Source organism: Peromyscus eremicus, chromosome 3 (assembly GCF_949786415.1).
Source record: "Peromyscus eremicus chromosome 3, PerEre_H2_v1, whole genome shotgun sequence".
Lineage (NCBI taxonomy): Eukaryota > Metazoa > Chordata > Mammalia > Rodentia > Cricetidae > Peromyscus > Peromyscus eremicus.
The window spans coordinates 59,985,478-60,009,627 of NC_081418.1; the positions used below are offsets into that span (position 1 = coordinate 59,985,478).

Below are 24,150 nucleotides of genomic sequence, written 5' to 3' on the forward strand. Positions count from 1 at the left end.
GACTTGGGACAAACTGACACCCAGGCTTACAAAGCTCACACACAGCCTTGGGGCTCAGGGCCCAGCGCAGGCTGCAGGCCCCGTGAGGAGGAGGCGGCAGCAGCGTTTGGTTTCTGGAAGGGGAAGGAGCCAAGGAGCACAGATACACCTGGAGTGTGGGCATAGGACATGGACTGTGACCCTCACCCATAGCAAGGCTTCTCAGAGCATGCATGAGGACCAGAGGCACCAGCCTTTCTGCTTCCCAGCCAGCCCCTTTCCCGGTGCCTGAGAGGCTAGATATTTCGGGAGTGGTTGCGCGAGGGTGGGGTTCTGCGCCCCTCAGTATGTGAACTTTGATGGTAGCCTATTCTGCCATTCCATGTGCCTGCCTTGCCTAGGACCCTGAGAGAGGGTGCTGGGCCTCTGAGAGGGTCTCCTAGGCAACACAGACACTCATGTCAGTATTTGGCACAGGGCTAGACTTGGTTCTTCACATAGTAGTCTTCACGTCGCATTGGGCAAGTCGGCCTAGGGTCATGCACTCCTGTGCTCGCTGAAACTGCTCCTGCACCAACTCTGTACACACCTATGCCGAACACACACCTGCATGCACCAAGTTCACACACTCCTACTCTGAGTACAAACCCACAAGCACCAAGTTCCCACAGTTCTGCACTGAGTACACATCGCATGCATGACTTGGGCTAACTCTAGCTGGGTCTCCCAGGTCTGCCCTAAGCCATCTCACACAATCAGGAAGCCTCTCACGTGGCTCATTCACCTGGAGATCTACTAGTCCCGCCACATCCAACACCCTGATGCTGGCTTTGATCTTGAACACTAGCCTTCGCTGTCCCTGCTCTGACCTCTCTCCCCTGCTTCCAGACAACACCTACCACCAAGCTCATTTTAAAACACGTATTTAAGCCGGGCGGTGGTGGCGCACGCCTTTAATCCCAGCTACTCAGAAGGAGGAAGCAGGAGGACTGCAGGCCAAAAACCTGCCTGGCTACACAGTGGGTTCAAGGCCCGCTTTGAGATACTGCCTCAGACTAAAAAAGTGAGACAGGGCAGGGCATGGAGCTCAGTGGGGGACACCTGCCAAGCACAAACGAGGCTTCAGCTCTGGGACCACAGTTATTAAAACACACACACACACACACACACACACACACACACACACACACACACAGACATATACACGCCAGGAATGTCTCAGAAAAAAAGTAAAAATCTCCTCAGCCTGTCCTTTCTGATACCTTCAGAGGAACTGGGCCCACCCACCTCTCTTTGGACTTTGGCTCTGGGATTGCATTTCAGGAGAACATGTCTCAATGCTATCTTAAGCTTCCCAGCTCACGAGGCTCTATGACCACAGCCCTGGAGGCACATATAGCCTAGTTGTAAGTGATCCAGGCACGAGACCGCTCAGCTGAGACGGTCTGGTGGCTGGTCCCTCCATTTAGAGGGGTCATGTAATGGAGCATAGCTGGCCCTCCTCATCTACAGATGCAATCAACCACAGGCCCAAACTATGTTTTAACTGCATTTATACAGAGTATGTAAAGATTCTGACTAAAATTATTGTGTGTGTGTGTGTGTAAAATTTTTTTTTGTGTGTGTGTGTATGTAATTGGGGGCCAGTGAGGTTGGAGGACAACTCTGTGGCATCAGTTGTTAATGGAGCTTTCCTGTCCCAACCACCTGTTCCCAAATAACCAGCAGCTGCTTCCCAAATAACTGACACAGAGACTTAATATTACTTATAAATGCTTGGCCAATAGCTCAGGCTTGTTACCAACTAGCTCTTACAACTTAACCAATTTCTATTTATCTTTGTGCTGCCCCGAGGCTTGTGGCTTTTAACCCTATCCCATTGTGTGTGTCTGACTCTTTTCCGTCTGGCTGGTGACTCCTCTGACTCCACCCTTCTTCTTCCCATCATTCTCCTAGTTTGGTTGTCCCACCTACAATTCCTGCCTGGCTACCGGCCAATCAGCTTTTTATCAAACCAATCTGAGTGACAAATCTTCACAGTGTACACTATTCCACAGCAGTCAGTTCCTTCTTCCCACCTTTACCTGGGTTCTAGGGACAGAACTCAAATTGTCAAGCTGATGGCAAGCACCTTCTTCACCTGCTGAGCTGACTTACTAGCTCTTTCCCTAGACTGCAGCATAATGTGTTTACAGATGTTCTAACTGTTCATATAGCATGCACATTATGCTAGGTTTTATAAATAATCCAAAGATGACTTAAAGTATATGAAGGGGGGCTGGAAAGATGGCTCAGGAGTTAAGAGCACTGGTTGCTCTTACAAAAGACCCGAGTTCAATCCCCAGCAACCACATGACAGTTGGCAACTGTCTGTGACTCCAGCCCCAGAGGAACTTCTTCTGGCCTTCTCAGGCACTGCATATGCATGGTATACTGACATAAAGTGCAGTCAAAACATTGATAAAAAAGATTTAAAAATGCTTTTAAAAAGTGTATGAAAAGATTATATAGGCTCATGCAACTGCTACATTATTGTTACATAAGGGACTTGGGCATCCTCGGGGGTTAGTCTCCAAAGTGGATCCTGGAACCAATACCTTGTGAAATAGTGAGGAACAACTGTATGTGAGAATCTCAGGGGGTCCAGAAATCGGAGGAAGTTCTCTAGAACGTTTCAGCATCAGTGCTGGGACATTCTGCTCTTGACTGGGCTTTGTAAATGCACAGCTACTTTCCCTGGGTAATGCTGGCCTCAAGGAACACTGTTATACTGGCGATGCCTCAGTCACAGTACATTGTAGTTTGTGTCTTACAGGTTCATGGGAAGGCAGAAGAGCTACCATCCTAGGGATATGGCTTTTGGGCTATTAGGAACAATATCCCACAGACCCCATGTACACACAAAACAGTAAAGAAAGGAAACTCTCGTAATAACTCATAATTCAGAAAGGCTGAAGCATCTCCAGAGATAGTCTTGTAAGACAAGAAATGGAAATGCAACCCAGAGGGAAAGGAATACCCTTGACCTCTGACACTCAGTGGCAAGTTCCTTCTCCACGCCAACGCTCTAAACTAGCGAAGAAACTTGGGAGATGATACATCAGGGAGGACACATGCTCTCTGTGGTCATCTGAGTGTGGAATGGCCCCTTCGGCTCCTGTTTGAACACATGGTCCCCGGCTGTGGGGCTGTCTGGGAAAGCTGTAGAATCTTTAAGAGGCGAGTCACCGGGGGCACGAAAGATCTTATTTATTTATTTGTTTGTTTTAGCCTGGCCCGATGTGCTGTTTACTCTCTGCTTCCAGAGTGTGGATGCAAGGTGACCAGCCAGCCTCCTGTTCCTGCTACCATGCCTTCCTCACCATGACGGACCGCATCTCTACAGAACAGTTAGCCAAACAGACCCTTTCTCCTTAAGTTGCTTTTGCTAGGATACTTTATCACAGCCTCGGGACAGTAAGAGAGATACACCCCTCCTTTAGAGCTGGCCTTGGCTTTTCTGATTATGATCAACAGTGCTCAAGGGACAATATTTATCTTCAGACCACAAGTGACTTACGAATCAAAAGGATGCTCTCATTCCAACACACACATTTCCTTCATGTTTCTCCAGCCAATCTATCCTGCCCTGTGTTTCCAGGTGCCCAGAGCCCCAGAGAGAAAAACTCAGGGTCTTCTAAAAACAGAGTCAAAGTCCCCAGACCTAGACCCCAGGGACCAGAGCCATACCAGGCAGCACACTGGCCTTGGGTGCAGGCCTACCCTGAGCATTGGAAGTGAACATTTGTCCTCCCCAACCAGACTGTGAACCTCAGGAAGTTTCTAGTTCATGCTACTAAGTTCACACCACCAAGGTCACCACACTGGAGGACAGTGAAGACAGTGAACAGCAGATGGAAATGGATGTCACTGTGCATGAAGCCATGGCTCAGACCAAGTCACCAGCAGCTACCCTGTGGCTCTGATGCCACTTGGCCGAGGGACAATGGTTCAGAAGGTCCCTCACAGCCCAGCACCCACCTGAAACCATAGTACCAATGCCTTACTTTTTCTGGACCGTGAGAAGAACCTGATGCCCCCGGGAGAGGTAGATGGGTTGGAGTTGGGCGAAGACTCTTTGGATGAGGAGCGGAAGATCCCACTGAAGCTCATACGGCGTGGCGAGCGTGGAGGGGACTCCTGGTAGGAGAATGGGAACACAGTTTTGGGAGAACCAGGACTTGTCTTGGGCCTCACAGGAGCAGACACAGGGCTGGAGGGCCGGGGCTGGGGGCCCCTGGAGAAGAGTCCTCTGGAAGGACTGCCTGAGCTGAAGGGACTGTCCACCTGCAGAAAGACAGACAAATGGGTGAGGTCACAATGCTCCAGCCACTCTGACTCTGCCTACAGTAGACCTGTCATTATTGGTCCTTCTTACCCTCACCAAGCAGACTGAGAAGCAACTCTGAGCTCTTCCGCAGAGGTGGCAATGGAATGGTCCAGACATCAGCGCCTGTGCCATGGATGCCCGCCCAGCCCTGGGCTGGTCAGCTCCTGTCCTGGAGCCCTCTGGTCACCCTGTGTTCTGTCTAACAGAGCCCTGGGGTGGGGGCATAAAGGTGAGGAGGGGGTGCCTCGCACCCCTCCTGCCTCTCTTGACTGCCCCATCCATGTCCCTTGACTGTTCCCATATTGGCTTTTGTTCTTGAAGCCCTTCACTTGTCCTTTCCCAGGTCTGATGGCACAAAAGGCCACCCCACCCCACCCCACCCCACCCCCACCCCACCCCACCCCACCCCACTCAGGAGAAAAAGCGTGAGCCTGTATGATCCAGAATGCATACTAGACCTTGGGCTCACTGGCGAGGATGCCGGTATGAGGAGGTGACAGATTTCACTCCAAGCTACTGTGGCATTTGAATGGCTAAGGTCACCAGCAGAAGTCAGGAAAAGTGCTAGCAAGACCCCAAACTTCAATGATGACTCAAAAACATAGCTACAGCGTTGTATGATATTTTGTTTGTGTTCTGACAAATAAAGCTTGCCTGGAGATCAGAAGGCAGAGCTAGCCACTAGTTAACCACAGAGACCAGGCCGTGGTGGCACACACCTGTAATCCCAGCACTTGGGAGGAGAAAGATCGGGAGTTCAAGGCCACCCTGGGCTACATGAGATTGAACCAGTCTAAAGGAAACAGAGCCGGGTGGTGGTGGTTCACGCCTTTGATCCCAGCCCTAGGGATGTGGAGACAGGAATATAAGGCAGGTGGAGACAGGATCTCAGGCCCGTTCAGTCTGAGGACTCGTAGAGGTAAGAACTCTCAGGTGGCTGCTCTGCTTCTCTGATCTTTCAGCTTTCACCCTCGATATCTGACTCCAGGTTTTTATTAGTAAGACTAATTAGGTTCATGCTTCACTACAGTTTGGAAAATTACCTGGTCCCATAGCTTTAAGCCATGGCTCCAGCTCACAGCCATTCAGTATCGGCAGTGTGAATGTATTTAGGGGTTTGCTTCCTGCAGTCTGGGTTTTGACCTCAGCTCGGCCCCTTAGCATGTCAGCAACAAGCTCCTTGTCTTGTTGCCTCTGCTTCCTTCTTTGTGACCTAAGGACAGTCATACCCTCTGCCTGCAGGGCTGTTTGAGTGTTCACACGGTCATCAGCACAAGGACTGATTTACATCAACGACGTGATGCGTGGTGATTTACTGTGGTCCTATTACTTGCTTCTCTTGTGACACTGGGGCCAAAGGGACCTAAGGGGACCCCACGTCAGCAACAGAAAAGAAAGTAACTGTCCTAGGCTCAGGGGGCAAGGATCCAAACCTGTAAACGCTGTACACTCGCAACCAGGGCTATGCTAAGAAGAGTCCCCAAGGTGGATGTGTGGACCCACCAGTAGAGGGTGCCCCTGAGCTCCAACATCAGGCATCTCAAAGACTATGATGCCCTTGTGGGGATGCCCCTTCAGTGACCATCAATCTCCAGAGGGTAACCCCACTCGTGATTCTGCACCTGACCCTAAGGAACTGGTGTTGTCACATGGGGAAGCGGAACCCACTTGTGCTAACCCCTTCCTGAATGGCTGAGTCAGAGGCTGGTGTGTGACCAGGATCTTATCATTGAGCCACCTCCTTAGAAAGATGCTCAGGGGCTGGAGAGATGGCTCAGTGGTTAAGAGCACTGGCTGCTCTTCCAGAGGTCCAGGGTTCAATCGCCAGCACCTACACGGAGTTCACAACCTTCTGTAACTCCAGTTCCAGGGGATCTAGTACCCTCACACAGACATGCATGCAGGCAAAACACCAAGGCACATAAAATAAGAGTAAATAAATCATTAAAAATGTTTTAAAAGTTAGTTCAAATCAACTCCTCTCCTATTTATTATGAAGATCAGTGAGATTCTTTGCTGCTTTATAGCCACCATCCCATTTGCCTATGGGATTCAGGATCACTTCTGAGAAGAACCTTTAAAGCAAGAGATTCTTCAGGTGGTGAGTGGGTTGCCATGGGGTAAGGAATGGGGAGCCAAGAGACCCTCACCTGCAGTAGAAACCACACATACAGGAAATAGATGGTGACAGACTGAGCAAGGATTTGGACAGAGACATGAGTATGAGTTCTGCACTGTCAGTGTGGACGGATGAATGAGCTGGGCCCTCTGTATCTGGCTCTCCTCTACATAATGGGGATTCTAGACTGCTTCATGGGCTGCAAAGATGATGGACTATGTTATACACAGGAGGGATGTTTAGCATGGTTCCTAGTACACAGGTGGTCCTTCATACATGTCTGACCAGCAGCATCACTGTGCATTCCAAGGGTCCTTAATGGAGAAGCGACTTGTAGTCTGGAAAAGGAGGAAGGCTGAGTTTCAGGGATGGCTTAGTTATGAGAGCTACAGTACCGGGATCTGCTCCCTGACTGTGGAAGACCACGTGGCTCCAGAGCCAGGCAGGCACTGGCTTCAGGTGTATAGAAGGTCCACCGTTCTTCATCACTGGAAGCCACCATGTCTGACAGCAGAAGGTGGTTGGGAACACAGTGGACACCATAAAGCTGATGAGTGTTCTGACCTCAAAGTCTGCAGCTTTAACTCTGATACTAAACACCTAGTAACATTACAGAAACATCCAGGGGACCAAAGAGGCAGGGCCAGGCAGAGAGGCCAGAGAGGGAGTCACCTTAGGAAGACTGGCCCACAGCACTCCTCCTATTATGGTGTGTAGCTTGCCTTGCACATCAGTTTGGCCTGATGAGGAGGTGGTATACCAGGCAAAGGCCAGCACTGAGCTCTAGAGAGAAGGCAGAGGCAGACAGGGAAGCAGCAGGCCTCAGGAGATCACAGGACAAGGTGAAACACCAGCAGCATGAAGCAGATGAAGGGATGCCCAGAACAGCAAAACCGCCTTTCACGGGGACCTCAGATCAGAGGAGACCCTGAAGTCTTCATAGATCTGGACAGGATGATGGGCAAGGGAGAGGAGACACTGGAGTGGGATCTGACAAGGAGCCAGGCCTCAGATACAGGGGCTAACACATGAACTGCCCAGGAAGACCCACTGATTGAGAATCCATTCTATACTCAGAACTGCAGGCCTCCAGGAGTTAAGAAACTCAGCCTTCAGGCAGAGAAGAGAGCCACAGAAAAGGGACTTTCTTTTTCCCCTAAAAACGGCCAAAGAGCAGAGGATGCTGGGCCCTGCCTGGACTCTCCTACAGAGACCTGCCCCTGCAGATCCCCTCCTTCCCTGTCTGTTTCCTGGAAGGGGTTGGCAGGGAACAGCAGATGGTGGGCGTCTCCAGAGCCACCAGGGATGGCCAAGCCCAGGCTATTAGGCTAGCTGAAGCAAAATGATACTCTGATCAACTTAACTTGATGATTCTCTGAGTATGAGTGAGACTCCCCAGTGTGTGCCCGGCTTCACAGGAGCTAATGGAGAGGAGGTACTTAGGCTCTTTAAGGCAGTTTCCCAGACTGTCAGGGAGCCACTAGGTAGGAAGTGGAGATGAGGGCTAGCTCTTGCTCTGGTCTTAGCTGGGTTTGCCTTTCCACCAAACGGACGGACGAGGAGGCAGGGTGAGAAAGTGAGGGAGAAGCCTCATGGGGGCTAACTTCAGGACTGACCAGGAGGATTAGCAAGACAAGGTATCTGTGCTCTTGAAGACGGAGGGAAAGGAGCCAGGAAGGCAGTCGGGGAGGGCAGGTCCAAAGCCAGGGGACCTAAGGGCCAGCCTTGGAATCCAGTGGTGAGTCCAGCTCCTCAGGCTGGAAGAGCTGAATGTGGGGCAGCGGCACTGTTTCCAGGGCTCCCCTGTGGCTGATCTCCAGAGAGGATCTGCGATCAGTCTTCAGCCAGCAATGGGTAGAAATCAAGTGACGCTGGCAGCCTTGCCCAGTGGCCCATGCCCCGTGAGCAAGTGAACGACAACGGAGTGTTCTTCCTTGCGGAGTCTCACAGGCACCGCCAGTGCTGACTGCCACGTGCACCCCCAGACCTGCCCTTCTGCACCTGTTCCTTAGTGATGCCAGCCAATCCTCAATCATTTGGGCAAGCACAACTCCTGGCTCTGTTGGCGCTCTCAGAGAGAGACTGTCTTGTCTGAGGACACATGTAGACGGCTAGGGATGAGAGGGCTGCCAGGCAGTGACAACGGGATCACGGGATCAATGCACACAGAGGAAATCCCGTCATTTGTTGGGTGTGTGCTGGGCCATTCCATAGACTCCCCTGGCTGACTAGTCACTGCAGTGTGGCTAATTCTCTCTCCTTGGCTAGTTCTGACTGGGTAGCTATACACTAGAGCCACACAGCCAGCTGACCAGAGTGCCACACAGACATACCTTATGACAGCAAAGAACTGCTACCTCTTGGGGACAGGGTACAAGGAAGTGGGTAGAGAGGAGACATGGGAGTCCCACTTCCCCATCGACACCTTGGGGAGTCAAGAGCACCAGTATGGGATGCGCCCTGTGTAGGACACTTCCCTAACTGGCAGTCCCCCAAGCGGGGGGTTCAGGATATTAAGGTGCAGGGGGGGACATGCTGCACTAGCACTAGGCAACCTGGACTCAGTCATGATTGAGGCAGCATCTTTTTATCATCATGATGAAGTTTCTGCAGCTAAAAACAATATGTCAAAGTATGGTATGGGTCCCCAGGATCTTTGGAGCAGCCTAGGAGCAGGAATGATGGAGAAGAATTTCCCATCAGCCTTGTTAGATGATGAGGCTGGGTGATAGCTAAGTTGATTTAAAGGAACATCAAAAGTAAGATCCTGTCTTGAACACAGTCTTGCTCCAGCTTCACACCCAGCCACACTTGCACAGGTGAAAGTGATTGGTGACTCTCACAGGGAGGGAGTGCCTCATGCATCCAGTGTGGCTCCTGAGGGTAGGTCAATGTGTCACGGTTTCCACTGCCCTGTCCTCCTCTGGTCTACCCATTCCCTCATTAATGCCCTTCTGTCATGAAAGAAGCATCCCTCACTCACCTTGGGCCTCTGCCATCCTGTCCTCAGAAAGGGCCAGACATAGGTAGGAATCGAACTGAGGTTCTCTCAGGTGTTTCCACTTTTGAGCAAGGGCAATGTTGTGAAGAACTGAGGAGGGGCAGAGGCATGCCTTTCTGAGGTAAAATGGACATTCTAGATGCCCATCACCTCACTGGTCTCCTGAAAAGGTCTCCTTGACTGTCACCCACACTGGAGATTCCTCAGCACTGTGAAACAATAGCATTGCAGGTGTCCCCAGGCCTAGGAGGAGCTGCTCTCTGTGGCAGGAGGGGGCACCAGGCTGCAATGCCCACGGGAGCTACCAGTTCCCAGCACCAGCATCTCTTCCCATCATACAAAGCTGCTCAGGCCAGGCCCTGCTTCCGAGCTGCATCTGCGGACTGCTGATGTTGGAGAGGAACGTGCTCTATAGTCCCCGGCCTTTTACAGCATCCGACACTGCACCACCGCTTAGGACAAGCCCCTCCTCCTGGGCATGGTCCTTCATCAGGCCCACAAGGTGGGTGAGGCTCATTCTGAGCAAATGTCGGAGGAAGGCAAGAATACCTCCGTGACCTTGCCCTCTCAGCTGACTTTTAGAGCTAACCCCAGCCTCTCTCTGGATTTCTGGGGCCAACACGAAAGCCCTACCTCCACCGAAGCACCTCTGCCTCAGCCTCAGTTCCTTTTGGATTTTCCATGCAGGAATGGCTATGTGGGACATAACAGGGCAGAGGACCAGAGGACCTGACCTGGCTACCCTACAGGCGCTGAGCTGACGGCGCCTGGCAGCCCAGGCCCCAGGCCGTTTTCTGACAGTCTTTCTGGCCGGGGCACAATCACTGCTAATAAGGTTGTTTGGGTAGGGCAGGGTGGGGCCGGGGACTGACTGCCAAGTGAGCCCCACGGGCCTAAACCAATTTGTTGATTCAATTGTATGTGATTCAAATGCTCAGAGAATAGACTCCCTTTTTCCAGGATGGGAACTCGTGCCCTAATCCCAGGCTGGAGAGCACCCAGCAGCCACTCGGAGATGCTGCAGCCCCTCCCTGTGGTCATTTCTGTGCTTGGGTCAGTGGGCGATAGGATGCCACTTCCCAACTGCAGGGGAAATCTGCAGGCTGCCTTGACCTGCTTCTTGGATGGCCATTGTAACCCCTCACCTGCCATCACCGCCATCACCTCTCATTCCTGGCCTGGCTCTGTATGGCCACTACCCTTGGTTATGTCGTGGTTTCTTAATGGCAGGAAACAACTAAGCTGTGAGGCAGGGGAGAGCAATGAGTTAAGGAGGGAAGGGCAAATGGGTGTGGTCAGGGAACGGGTCAGAGGAGAGGGATTATCTCAGCCCCAAGGCCTGTGGGCACAGTGGGCGGGACAAACTCCTGTCTGAGGTAGTGATAACACCAAAGGATACAGCCATTTCCAGCTTCACTGCTTTTAGCCTGGTCTTTGCTATTCGGCATCCCAGCTCAGTTCACTACTCATCTCCCTCTTTCACAATCGCTCACTCACTCTGGGGGAGACTGGTGACGGCACGCAGGCCGCAGTGAGGACAGGAGGAAGGAGCGAAGCCCAGAGGACTCGGGAATCAGAGCAGCCACAACATAGGAGGTATGGCCCTGTGAGGCAAGCTGTCTCAGGATGGCTCAGCAACATCCAACCCCCATGCTGGTGTGATCCCCATAAAAGTAAACCTGGAAGGGTGTCTCAGACTCTGCCTGCCTTGGGGCAACTCAGGTGTGGTGGTGAGAAGCTTTGAAAAGGGGAGTCTTACCTTCCGAGAAGAGTGCTTTTCCGAACTCTCCACATCTCCATCCAGGAGTGGCATGGCAAAGGAGCTCAGGTCCTGGGAGGAAGAGAGAGCACAAAGTCAAGGCTATGGTCCCTTGGGGCAGGTGTAGATACTCTAGGAGGGTACCACCGCCCTCTCCAAGAGTCCTTCTAAGAACCAGCCAGTAGAGAGACACAGTTGTGAGGATCCTGGTAGGAATAAATATTTAAAGAGATACTGTATTCCTCCCTTTGGTTACCAGACTATTGAAACAACAGAACAGGGAAACTGGTATTTCTTCTGGAACCTCAGCTTCCTGGGGAAAAGGCTATAAAACTTTGTGCTAGCCTTATCTCCAGTCAAGAGATTTCACATCATTCTGACAAGCTGTCAAGACCACCTTGCAAAACACACTGGAGTCAAGAGACAATGATGTGTTAATGATGGGTGGACTACACCTTAGCCAGGACGCTTACTTATGCAAACCTCTTGCCCTCTATTTAAATCTTGAGTCTTACGCCAAGCCTGAGAGATGGCCTTAGAGAGGCATTTCTTCATAATGTGGCCACATTGAATGCTTACTTTCTGCTTTTGACTATTGCTTGTCTATTTGACTGGCGTACTGAAGAAGGTCTGAGCCTAGGTCAAGGATGCCAGGTTCAGCTGCCAGCCCTAGCAACTCCAGCAGCACAGGGGATGCTCACCTATATCCCCATTCCCTTCCAGAACATCAAGCTGAATGTCCAACAGCAGCCACCACCACCCCCAGCAAGCTAGAAGGAAGACAAAGTCACAGACCAAAGGCCTAAAAAGACAAAGAGTTAAGGCAGGCAGTCTGGAAAAGTAGCGGCCTATCTGGGGATGATGTGGGCAGTGGCTGATGAACAGGATTTTCTTGACATGAAACACGAGGCTTCTTTGAAGTAGTCCAAGGAAGTGTGTCTCCTGGAAAGATGACCACACTTGTGGAGGGTGGTATTGGAACCACCCATGAAGCTTAATGACAGTGGTGGAGATGAACGAGAGTGGGGTTATATTAGTTTCTTTTTCCCACTGCTGTGATCAAATGCCCAGACAAATGCATCTTCAGCGAGAATGGGTTTCTTTTGGCTCATAATTTAAGTACTTCCATAGGAAAGTCGAGGCAGCAGGAGCTTGAAGTGGCTGGTCACACACATCCATAATCAGGAATGGAGAGTCATAAAATGCACGTTTATGCTCAACTCACCCAGGGAATGGTCTGCCCACCGTTAAGATGGGTCTTCAAAGAACCGAATCAAGATCCAGCCAAGCTGACAGTTAACACCAACCATTACAGGAGTCTAGAGCAGAATGGGGAGGGGTGGGTAGCTCATCGCTGAGCCAGGTCTAAGGCAGAAACATCACTTTGCCTCTCTAGCCCTGCTCTTCCCGTGCCCTGCATCTGCCCTTGGAAAATGCCTGCACACCGGATGGAACCACCTGGCCACCCTCAAGTCGGCAAAAACCGACGTCCTCAACACTTCATTTTTGTTTATTAAAAAAATAATCGGAGTAAAATATATACAATAAAAGTTATCATCAGGTCTGTTTGTGTGTGTTGTGCTGGAATGCACTCAGGGTCTCACATATGCTAGGCAAACACTGTCCCACTAAACCACCCGCATCCACGGTTACTTAAAGAAAGGTAACCATCTTTAAGCGTATGGTTCAGTGGCGGGCGGTTAAGTATACTTGCATCATTTTACATCCATCACTATAACTGCCATGAGTGTGCTATGTCGGAGACATGGACATGAACACACTTTCCTGCAAAGTTAGCATTTACTGAGTAACGACTCACGAGCTACTTCAGTTTCCTTGGCTGGAATTTGTCAAGTAGCCCCTGCTTCCTCCACAGCCAGCTGAGGTGAACACGGGTTCTTTCATTCCAATCTTAACTGCTAATATAACGGCTAATATTAACAGCCCACACATTATGTATCCCACAGTAAATATGTCTGTGTGTACGTATACATGTAGGTAACGGAATGACTATGAAGGGTTCAGGAGGCCAACAGAGTTCAAGGAGTTTCAAGGAGGCCTTGCTGATAAGGGTTCAAAGGGAGGCAGTGAAAGGTTAGATCAGATATGAACCCAGTCAGAGGCAGCGTGTGCAGACTCCAGCCAAGCCACATAGTCAGAGGTGAGTCAAGCTGCAGAAGGGAGGTGTGAGATGCTGGGCATAGGGGCTATAGCGGCAACGCACAGAACTAGGTCCAGACACACAGACGCTTCATCCAAGCAGGGACCAAGCCAAGCTCAAGTCTCAGACAGTTAGGAGTTCTCTGCCTATTGCACTTGCGCATGCTCTCTCTCTCCACCCCCCACCCCACCCCCGCTCTCTGTCTGTCTGTCTGTCTGTGTCTCTCTTTCTCTCTCTCTCTCACACACACACCACACAGACACACACACACTGGGGTGGTCTGCACAAAATGCCCCATAGACCATAGGCTCATGTATTTGAACACTCGGTGCTAAGTTCGTGGTGCTGTTTGGGAGGTTTAGGAGGTATGGCCTTGCTGGGGAAGCATGTCATGGAGTTTTTGGCTTTACGAGTTTAGGGCTCCCGCCATTTCAAGTTGTTCTCTGCTTCGTGCTTTGGTTCAAGATATGAATTCTGCTTCCTGCTCCTGCCGGCCACGTTGGCTCCTTGCCACCATGCCATAACAGACCCCTGTCCCTCTGGAGCAATGAGCAAAACAAACTCTTGCTTCTTTAAGCTGCCTTGGTCATGGTGTTTCATCACAGCAATAGAAGAGTAACACAGGAACGCACACATGCACCTCACTGGTCAGATGTCAGCTTAGTGGGACCATATCCCTCTTGGGGGCTGGGTGAGGAGGTCACACCCTGCCCTCAGTTTGGTGTGCTGGGTGAGTTCTCACGCCTGGTTTTCCTGGTAGGATTTTAATACTCTCCTGTGTGGACTCAATTTACTTTCATAAATCGATAGGATGATATCTTTTTCCTCTCAGAAATCTGTCATTTCTCAGTCTGTGCCGTGGGTGGTAGTGGACAGATGGTGGTGTTTACATGCCCACCAAGTTACAGAGTCATTTTCTACCCTTAAAATGGAGTCAATAGCTGCTTGTAAAATGGAGTTTCTCGGGGAGAGGCACTGCTTAAAACCATTATTCTACACAGTATGGAGTAACTGAGGGCAGGGTACAACCCGATCTCAACAATATCTGTTTCCAGAAACTTCTCATCTCTCTGAGAAGAAACTCTGTAATCAACACCAAATCTTCATCCCTCCCTCCCAAATCCCAACAAAATCCTCTCTAGCTTTTGTCTCTATGAATCTGACAACTCTGGGATCTGCAGAAGAGGAAACAGAGGCTGTCTGCCTGCGCCTGGCTTATTTCAGTTAGCACAGTTCTCAAGGGTCATCAGGTGTCAGACTGTGAGATACGTGCATCAGGTGCATCAGAATCTTTTTCATCTCTTTCCTCTTTAAAGCTGAATTCTTTCCATTTTATGGCAGACCACAGTTTGCTTATTTCATCTATAAGTTGAGGGGCACTGAAGACGCTCGAGCCTTTGGCTCACCCCCAATTCACAAGCTGAAATCCTGACCCCCAAGTGTTTGGAGGTAGGCTATTTAAAGATGTAATTAAGTTGAATCAAGATCATTAGCACGAGTACTAGAAGGAGACATCAGAACATGGACACACACATGGGGATGAACACGTGAGGACCAGGCAGAAAGTTCCAGTTAGAAACCCAGGAGAGAGAGAGGGGGGGTGGGCCTCAGAGCAATCCACTCTGTCTACAACCTTGACCTTAGACTTCTGGCCTCCAGACCTGTGAGAAAATGAATCATACTTTGTTGTAATGGCCTAGCAAACTCAGAGAACAGGCTTAAGAAAATCTCTGCATGGCTTTGCTTTTGATTCTGTCTTGGTGAATATAGAGACATAGAATTGCTGGGCATAAGATGATTCTATGTGGTTATAGCACACTAGTATACTGTTTGCTACAGTGGTGATACCATTGTACTCTCCCATTAACAGCACACAAGTTTCTATTTCCTTTGTCCATGTATGTATATGTGTGTGTGTGTATGTGTGTGTGTGTGTGTGTATGTATATATATATATATATATATATATATATATATACATATATATATATGCACCTACCTGTTTACCTACCTACCTATTTATCTATCTATTAATCATCTATCTAGCTCACAGTACTGGGGATTGACCCCTTGTGCATGTTAGGCAAGTACTCTATCCTGAATTCTGTCCCCAGCAGGAACTTCCCCACATTCTAACCAACCTTTGTAAGCCCCTGTCTCTGTCACAGCAGCCATCCCACTAGGTGTGAGGTGGTATCTCCCTGTGCTAGTCATTTGCATTTCTCTGGAGCCTACCAGCTTTTTGCTTGCTGTTGGGTGGTTTGCTGGTCTCTGGGGAAAGGTCTGTTGGGGTCCTTTATTTTTACAACAGTTATCTGTTGTCACAGGGCTGTAGGAATTCTTCATAATCCTGGACCTATGAGTGCAGGCATCTTCACACTTCCGGCTGTGCCTGTGGATGCGCAGATCTCTCTAATCTGGTTTAGTTGCATTATCTATTGTCCCTTTTGTTCCCTCTCCTTACAGTGTTGTATTCAGGAAACCACTGTCACATCTAGAATCTTGAGGCTTTTCCTAGACACTGTTTTTAATGCAGTATATTCAGGCCTCTGATTCACCTAGAATTATTTTTTAATATGGTATCAAGTAACTATGCCACTTTCTCCTTTTGCATGTGGGTGTTAAGCTTCTCCAGTGCTGTTTGTTGAAAATAAGGCCCTTTCCTCACTGAAATGTCCTGACACCCCCATCAAAAGTCAGTTGCAGGCTGGAGAGGTGGCTCAGTGGGTAAAGGCCCTCGCTGCAAAGCATGATGGCCTTGGTTTGATCCCCAGAGCCATATGTTGGGGGGGAGAGCTGATTCCTGCAAGCTGTCCACTGACTCCACACCTGTGCTGTGGCATGTGCACACAAACACACAAACTAAATAGAGTGGTAGGGGGTGGGGGATGAGAACATAAGGGGACGGATGGTTGAGGTGGAACAGGGATGGAGTAGGAGAGCAGTGAAAGAGATATCTTGATAGAGGGAGACATCATGGGGATAGGGAGAAACCTGGTGCTAGGGAAGTTCCCAGGAATCCACAAAGATGACCCCAGATTAGACTACTAGCAATAGTGGAGAGGGTGCCTGAACTGGCCTACCCCAGTAATCAGATTGGTAAATACCCTGTCACCAGAGAGCCTTCATCCAGTAACTGATAGAAGCAGATGCAGAGATCCACAGCCAAGGCACCAGGCTGAGCTCCAGGAGTCCATTCGAAGACAGGGATAAGGGATTCTGTGAGCAAGGGGCATCAAGATCATGATGGGGAAACCCACAGAGACAACCAAACCAAACTAGTAGGAACTTATGAACTTTAGACCAACAGCTGTGGAGCTTCCATGGGACTGGACTAGGACCTCTGCATAAGCAAGACAGTTGTGTAGCTTGGTCTGTTTAAGGGGCCCCCTGGCAGTGGGATCAGGATCTATCCCTGGTGCATGAGCTGGCTTTTTGGGGGCCATTACCTATGGTGGATGCCTTGCACAGCCTTGATGCAGGGAGAGGGGCTTAGACCTGCCTCAACTGAATGTATCATGCTTTGCTGACTCCCCATGGGAGGTCTTACCTTTTTGGAGAAGGGAATGGGGGATGGGTTGAGGGAGGAGTTGGGGGAGGGAAGAGAGGGGTTGGTGTGTAAAATAAATAAAAAAGTTTCTTAATAAAGAAAAATAAATAAATACAGTGTGAAAATGTAATTTGATCATGTCTTAGGGTTTCTATTGCTCTGGGTTTCTGTGCAACTTGGACATGAAAGGGTCTATTTCATCTTACAATTTATTTCCATCACTGAGAAAGTCAGGACAGGACCTCACACAGGGCAGGAACCTGGAGGCAGTAGCCAATGCAGAGGACATGGAGGAGTGCTGCCTACTGGCTTGCTTCCTATGGCTTGCTCAGCCTGCTTTCTTATAGAACCTGGGACCACCAGCTCAGGGACGGCCCCACCCACAATGGGCTGGACCCTCCTCTATCAATTGCTAATTAAGAAAGTGCCCTACGGGCTTCCCTACAGTCAGATCTTAAGTAGGCATTTTCTCAATTGAGACTCCCTCCTCTCAGAGGACTCCAGCTTGTGTCACACTGACATAAAACCAGCCAGCACAGACCATAAATATGAGAATTTATGGGCTCTCTATTTAGCAATGTGTTGCATGTATTCTGCTTGGAATGTTTCTCAATACCTCAAACTCTTCAGTCCAAGGTCCCTCTTCCACAGCTTCCCACTCACTCCCAGGGAGCTGACTGGAGTTTAACTACTTAGGGGTGGACAGTGCCAACCTCACCTCCGCAGCCCTTAGCACAGCCTGGGCCTGGCACTTCATGAACAGCCCAGGCAGGCCTGCTGCTGCCTTGATCTGCTGCCCTTCTCCACCCTACCCCGGACTCTCGCTCTTCCTGCCTACCCAGCCTCGAGTGCTGGTTTGGGCAATGAATGCCCCCTATGCAGCAGCAAAGCCTCACTCAGGTATCTGCCCGGTCCCACTGTGAGGCAGAGGTAACTTCTCTCTCATCTGTTTCTGGTGCTTCAGATGTCTTTATCATGGGATACATAGCTCCGAACTAAAAGCAGGTTTATTTCTGTAACTCCGAGTCTGTCAAGGGCAAGAGGAAAGCCATTCACCTTGTCCTTGACTGTGTCACCCTGTGACAGGCAGTTGGTGTCTAATGTGTCTGAATTACATCCTGACCAAGCACCCGCTCTCCCAGCAGCCAGTGTGGAGGGCGGGCATGCAGGGCGTGCAGAAGGCTAGCCAGCAAGCAGGCCCACGTGGTTGCAGGTCACTGGTAAGGGGGTGGGGGTGGCAGGGTGGTACTGACTCTCTAATTGCTACTTTTAAAGAGCATCATTCCTCTCCAGCTTCTACTATTTGCTCAGTGGCTGCTGTTTCCTGTGAAAAAGCTTGTCTACAAACACTTGAATGACTACCCCAAGAAGCTGAATGCTTTAGCAACTGAGCAAAGTGGCTTGGGACCTTAAGACAAGATGTTCTGCACACAGCTGGGACCGGACCACTCTCGCCAAGCTTTGTTTGCAGTAGCTTGAGCTCATGTAAGTGTCTGATCAGGCCAGCCATAGCTCCTTGGGTGGCTTGGTCAAGCAACCCACCAGGGAAGTCCCCTGGCACTGGTGACTGGCTTTGCTGGAAGATTCCCATGTTCCACATTCCAGGACTCTAATCTGGGCTCTCATCTCTCAGTGTTCATCAAGATACCTGTACACCTTGGGGGAACTTCGTGGAAAAATCTCTCTCTGCAACCATGGAAACGAGTCTGTTGGCTTGTGGAACAATGAGGTCCTGGCTTCTCTGCTCAGCCAACCTTGCAGATGGCTAGGGCCCCTGGAGCTTACCCTGTGCACACAGGGAAGTTCTCACCCCTACCTGAGCCTCAGGCTCCCCTTGCTGCTGGTGTCTGTCTGCTACAGGCCCCAAACCTTCTGCTCACAGGCACAGACATGGTGGCAGCATCTTCCTGGGCTGCACAGAGACAGTGAGATGTGGGAAGGGAAAAGCTAGCCAGAGGGCACTGGGGGCATGCACCAGCTGCATGGAATGTACTAGACCAAGACCACTTGATGGCCATCTGGGTCTCTGGAAATAGTGAACTTTCAGGATATGGATGGCTAAAGTCACCAGTTAGGAAACACCAGGAACCCTCTGAAGCATAAACCAGCTTTAAAGTCAGTTCACTGGACCCCCCAGCCTCACCTATCTTTAGAAATACTGGCAAAGCCAAGTGTACTATAAAAAAGTTTTAAAGAGAGTGCCACTGTTGACCTGTGTGTTGTAGGGGTGTTGTGTGTGCATGGCGCTGACCTGTACACATGCCTGTGGAGGTCAGAGGACAACTTCACATGTCATTCCTCAGACAGTCTCCACCCTGATTTTTGAGACTGGGCTCTCAGTGGACTGGAACTCATCAAGTAGGCTAGCCAGAGAGCCAGAGAGAGATATGCATGTCTCTGCCTCCCCGGCACTGAAGTTAAAATTGTTTTTTACGATGCTTACCCTATGTTATCAAACATGAAGAAACTGAGCTGGTGACTAACTGGAAGTTTCACCCCTATTGACTAGGGTTAACGGTATTAGAAGGTTATGCTACTGCATGCTACTGGAAGAGAAAAGCAAATACCAGTATCTCCCGGCTATAAATCCTATAACCTGCAACGATCACCTGCAAGATATACTCGTGTAAGATAGAGTGGCACAAATGTTGTTAGTAACCGACCACTTTTACATTGGACTTGAGGGCTACTCCATGAGCTGGGGCTACTCCATGAGCTGGGGCTACTCCATGAGCTGGGGCTACTCCATGAGCTGGGGCTACTCCATGAGATGGAACCCATACCTGACACTGCTAAAGTGGCCAAGAACCTGAGACTGGATAGGTTATAGGATTAGGATAAAACCTAATTCTGCGAAAAAGAAATATAGCAATAAAATGAGCCCTAATGACATATATCCGGGTCTAGTGCCTTGCTCAGCCCTCATCAGAGAAGCTTCTTGCCGTAGATAGGAATGAACACAGAGACTGGACAGTGTGGAGAGGAAGAGACTTCAGTCCATTCAGTCCTAAATATGACGTGTCTTCATCATAGCTCTTCCCTTAAGGCTCAGGGATCTATGAAGAAGAGGGGGCAGACAGACTGTAAGAGCCAGAGGTGATGGATGACTACAAAATATATTGCATGTATGAAAAAATAATTAAAAATATGTAAAAAAAATTAAAAATAAATAAGTATGATGTGCAAAGTGGGCAGTAAGTAAAAGGAATAAAACAATAAAGATAAGAACATAAATTAATGGAAATAAATAATAATAAATAAATTGCTTCTCAGTGCCCTGGCTTTTTTGCATGGATTCTGAAGATCTAACTCAAGTCCCTGTGCTTCTGTGGCAAACACTTTACCAACTGAACCATCTCCCCAGCCCAAGTTTTTGTTGTTTTTTGAAACAGAGTCTCATGTATCCCAGACTGGCCTCAAACTTACTGTGTACCCAAGACTAGCCTTAAACTCCTGATTCTCCTTACTCTACCCCCCCCCCCAAATTCTAGGATGACAGTGTGTGCATCACCACACCCAGCTGCGTGCTAAATCCTCGGCTGCTCCTCAACACGTCCCTATAGCAACAGCCTTCCTATAGCAGGGAAGGCTGGTGTATTATCCCAGGCTAGAGATGAAGATGATGGTGAGAGAGTTTAAGCCATTTCCCCGATACTAGACTACAACAGAGCAGCACAAGGTGCTAGAGCACAGCTCTCTGCCTGCTCATGGCTCAGAGACCTTTCAACCTCTGGGTGAGTGTTCCGGGAATAGAGGCCCACAATCAAGGGTCAGAGGCTTTGAAGACAGAGTTCTCGGCACAGCCAGCATACCTGCCACCTTACCCTCCTAAGAAGAAAGGCCCTGAGGATTTGTACTACTCAGTGATTCACTCCCAAAGCGGGTTATGATACAAACTTTCTTTTAAGCTCTTCTTTGTAACTAAAAGTAGCAGATGCTGTTGTAAAGTACAGAAAGATACAAACACCCCACCTCAACTGAAGCAATCCCTCCACAATCAGTAACGTTTCGTATTGTTCGCCACCTGGATACCCTTCCCCCAGCCTCCTCTTATCTCTTATCTCAGTATTTCCCCATAAGATAAACAGACTTGGGAATGCTTATGACTACCTGATTCTCAGATTCTTAAAGGCTGGGTGTGTTCTTCGCCTGATTTAGCCCTGGCCATAAAGAAGGGGCACGATCTGGCCTGTGTGCCTGAAGTTCTCTGCCTTTACAGAACTCCACTGTTGTTGCAGCTGGGACACCCCAGAAAGAGGGCTGACAAAACCACAGATACTGGACCAACAGAACAGCTGCCAGGGTCCCCTGCCTCTGAAGGACACAGGGTCTTAGGTGTCAGAGTCATGGTCGAAAATTCTGTTTTGAGTCCTGCGGGGTTAGGAATACATCTGGGATGGCTTTCATTCTCTACCCTGCTGAGCAGACCTAAGGACTCAGAGCGCCCCCTGGAGCTACCTGGGCTGTGAGCCAAGGCTCCTTCCCAGGCACAGGGACAGAGAGGTGAGGCTCTGCTCCCTGTTTATTCTGAGGGGGGGGGGAGTGGGGGGACTTTGAGCATGTTGGCACTGCAACTTTCCTTTCCATCTGTCAAATGAGACGGGTTAAGAAGATGATTTCAGCTTGCATGGTCTGTTTTCAGCTGGACAACAAGAGGGTTCAGGAGCTTAAAGGAGCGTTCTAAGAGGGTATCTGAGTCACAGAACTTGTTATGCTTCTGCACTTCCATGCTTTAGCTAGCTTCCTGGTGAGGACAGGGCGAAGGAGCCTGCCTCCAAGGATGCTCCACAGAGGAAGTATTAGGACAGTTCCGCTCCTGGCTTCCCATCTCTCTATGCCTCTTGATCATTGACTTAAACCCAAACCCTGATTTCCTTGATTGACATCTAAGGCCCTTGAGCCTAAGGACCTGGATATCAGTACAAAGCCAGCCCAGGACACTTGTTATGACCCTTAGTGTGACCTCTTGGGGTTTCTATCTGGACTTCCTCTTTCTACCTGGAGGCATGGATATGGTGGGCGGCTCCCATGTCTCTAATCGCGTCTGAATCTAAGATGTCATTATGGTTTGAGCCTGCCTCACCGGCCATAGCCCTGGCAAGCTCTTCAGGTGGGAGGTGGCTACACTGGGCCAGTCTTATGCAACCCCTGAAAACCACCAAATGGGTGGTTCTTGGTACTGATGGGTGGTGGGTGAAGGCCAGAGCCATGGTCAATTGGAGTCTTTGAGAAACTCTCCTGTTATATAATTGCTCTCAGAAGAACAAGGAACAAATACGGAGTCACCAGAACTGGGTAACAGAGGGAAAGCCTAGACTCAGCCTTTGGAGAATGCAGGTTGATGGCTTCTGACTTTGGTCCAAGAGACTTCCTGATGTCAAACCCATACTCCCACCCCCACCCACCCACCCACATGGACACACAATTTTTCACTCTCACAGTTACCCTCCTCCCTCACCTAGACCTGATGGACACCTGGCTTTAAGGACAGTCTTTGCCCTGGTATCCCCAATTCCTCGCCAGTCTATGCCAACAGTGGCTTCTCCGTATGCCAGCAGGACCAAACAATAAACTCCTTTTGTTTGTTTGTTTGTTTGTTTGACAAAGACTCTTGCTATACAGCCCAGACCGATCCTCCTGCCTCACCTCCTGAGCGCTGTGAGGACAGTTATGTGCCACCATACCTGGCAATATATTTTATTCCCTTTCTTGTATTAGTTAGTTTTCTTGGCATTTCATCAAATACTTTACAGAAGGAAGGGTTTGTTCTGCTTCACAGTGTGAGGACACAGTCCATCCTGGTGGCAAAGCCATAGGGTTAAGAGCCCGAGGCAGCTGGTCACATATCCGGGTTCAGAAAGCAGGGGAGGTGGATACTGTTTTCAGCTCACTTTCTCCTTTGTATTCAATCCAGGATCCCAGCCCATGGAATGAGGCTGCCCACAGTGAGAGGCATCTTCCTACCTTAGTCAATCCAATCTAGAAACTGCCTCACAGACACGCCTAGAGGTTTGTCTCCTAGAACTTGTTAAGTAGACAATCATGATTAGTCATCGCCATCCTGAAAGTGAGCACTGCAGAGTCCTTAAGCCACGTTGCTGAGATCCCCATCCCCTCCCTCATAACCCTCCCCTCATCCCCTGCTAACATCTCACACACGAGAAATCATCTTTACGTCTCAAGAGCCTTGGTATTCCAGTCTTCGAACCCTCCACACCACAAGGTGTTAGCTGTGACAATCACGCAGGCTGTCATAAAGGCCATGTGCGTCCTTTATACTCCCAGCAACCAAGAACACTGCCTGGACCGATGACCAAGCTGTGGAGAGGGCAAAGGTCACGTGGGTTGTGGAAACCAGAATGGTCTCTCATCTTCATCTGAGCCCGGAGGCTGCTGCCTCCCTCTGACAGGAGAGCTGATTCTCCCTTCTCCAAGCAGAAGGCAGGGTGATTAATGACCTGCTCAGTCATTCTAAAGAGGTCTGACAGAGCTTGCAAGCTACTCCTGGTGTTTCCTGCACTTGGCCAGGGCTATATACAGAGGCTCAGAAGAACCTCCTGGTTTCCCTACATTACATCTGAGGACACTGTCTAGGGGAAGACGTGTCTTCTCTGACCTGCTCTGGGCTAGTCATGCTGTGGGATACCAAAGAACCACCCACATCCCCTCCATGTTTCCAGGCCACTCCTCAGGCATCACCTGGCTCAGGCCCCACAGCAGCCTCTTACTAACTGTTCTCAGGCAGGGCTGAGTCCAGAGTCCGCCATCACCATCACGGGAGACTGGTAACTCCAGTCAGTCTGCTAACCACAGAAGGTCGGTGACTCCAGTCAGCCTAGTGTCTTGTCTCCTTCCAGCCTTGCTTGAGACCCTCCTGGGAGAAGTGAAGCAGGGACAGGGGTGCTCACAGGGATTGAGTGGGTGGAAGCCACAGGGGTCTGAGTCACTCTCCATAGAGGAGGCGGCAGCGAACTGCCTGGGGAGGGCCCAGGATGCACAGGTGTGACAGTCAAGCCACGCAATCTGCACAGCCATCTTCTGCGACCACCTCGGACATCTTTACTGCTCCCTGCAGATGGTACTGCCTGGTTATAGGTTGTTTCCTCCATCCAGAACAACTTTCCTCTCCACAGGGGCCACTGCAGACCCTAGCCAGAGAAAGGGAAGAAGGGGTATCATGGAACATGGCGCAGGTAACAGCTAACGGGATACA

The 24,150-nt window shown here is 49.9% G+C and overlaps 1 protein-coding gene across 5 annotated transcripts in view; it reads right to left on the reverse strand.

Annotated features, from left to right (window-relative positions):
- Positions 1-24,150, reverse strand: part of Prkag2 (protein kinase AMP-activated non-catalytic subunit gamma 2) — a 270,128-nt gene that overhangs the window by 180,477 nt on the left and 65,501 nt on the right. For 4 of the 5 annotated variants that reach the window (XM_059257744.1, XM_059257745.1, XM_059257747.1 and 1 more), the window contains exons 2-3: positions 11,228-11,299; positions 4,026-4,305 (exon numbers count right to left, since the gene is read on the reverse strand). In XM_059257744.1, the coding sequence (XP_059113727.1) occupies positions 4,026-4,305; positions 11,228-11,299 (352 nt within the window). Of the gene's footprint in view, positions 1-4,025; positions 4,306-4,396; positions 4,649-11,227; positions 11,300-24,150 lie in introns of those variants that run through there. The other variant, XM_059257748.1, reaches the window with a different exon arrangement.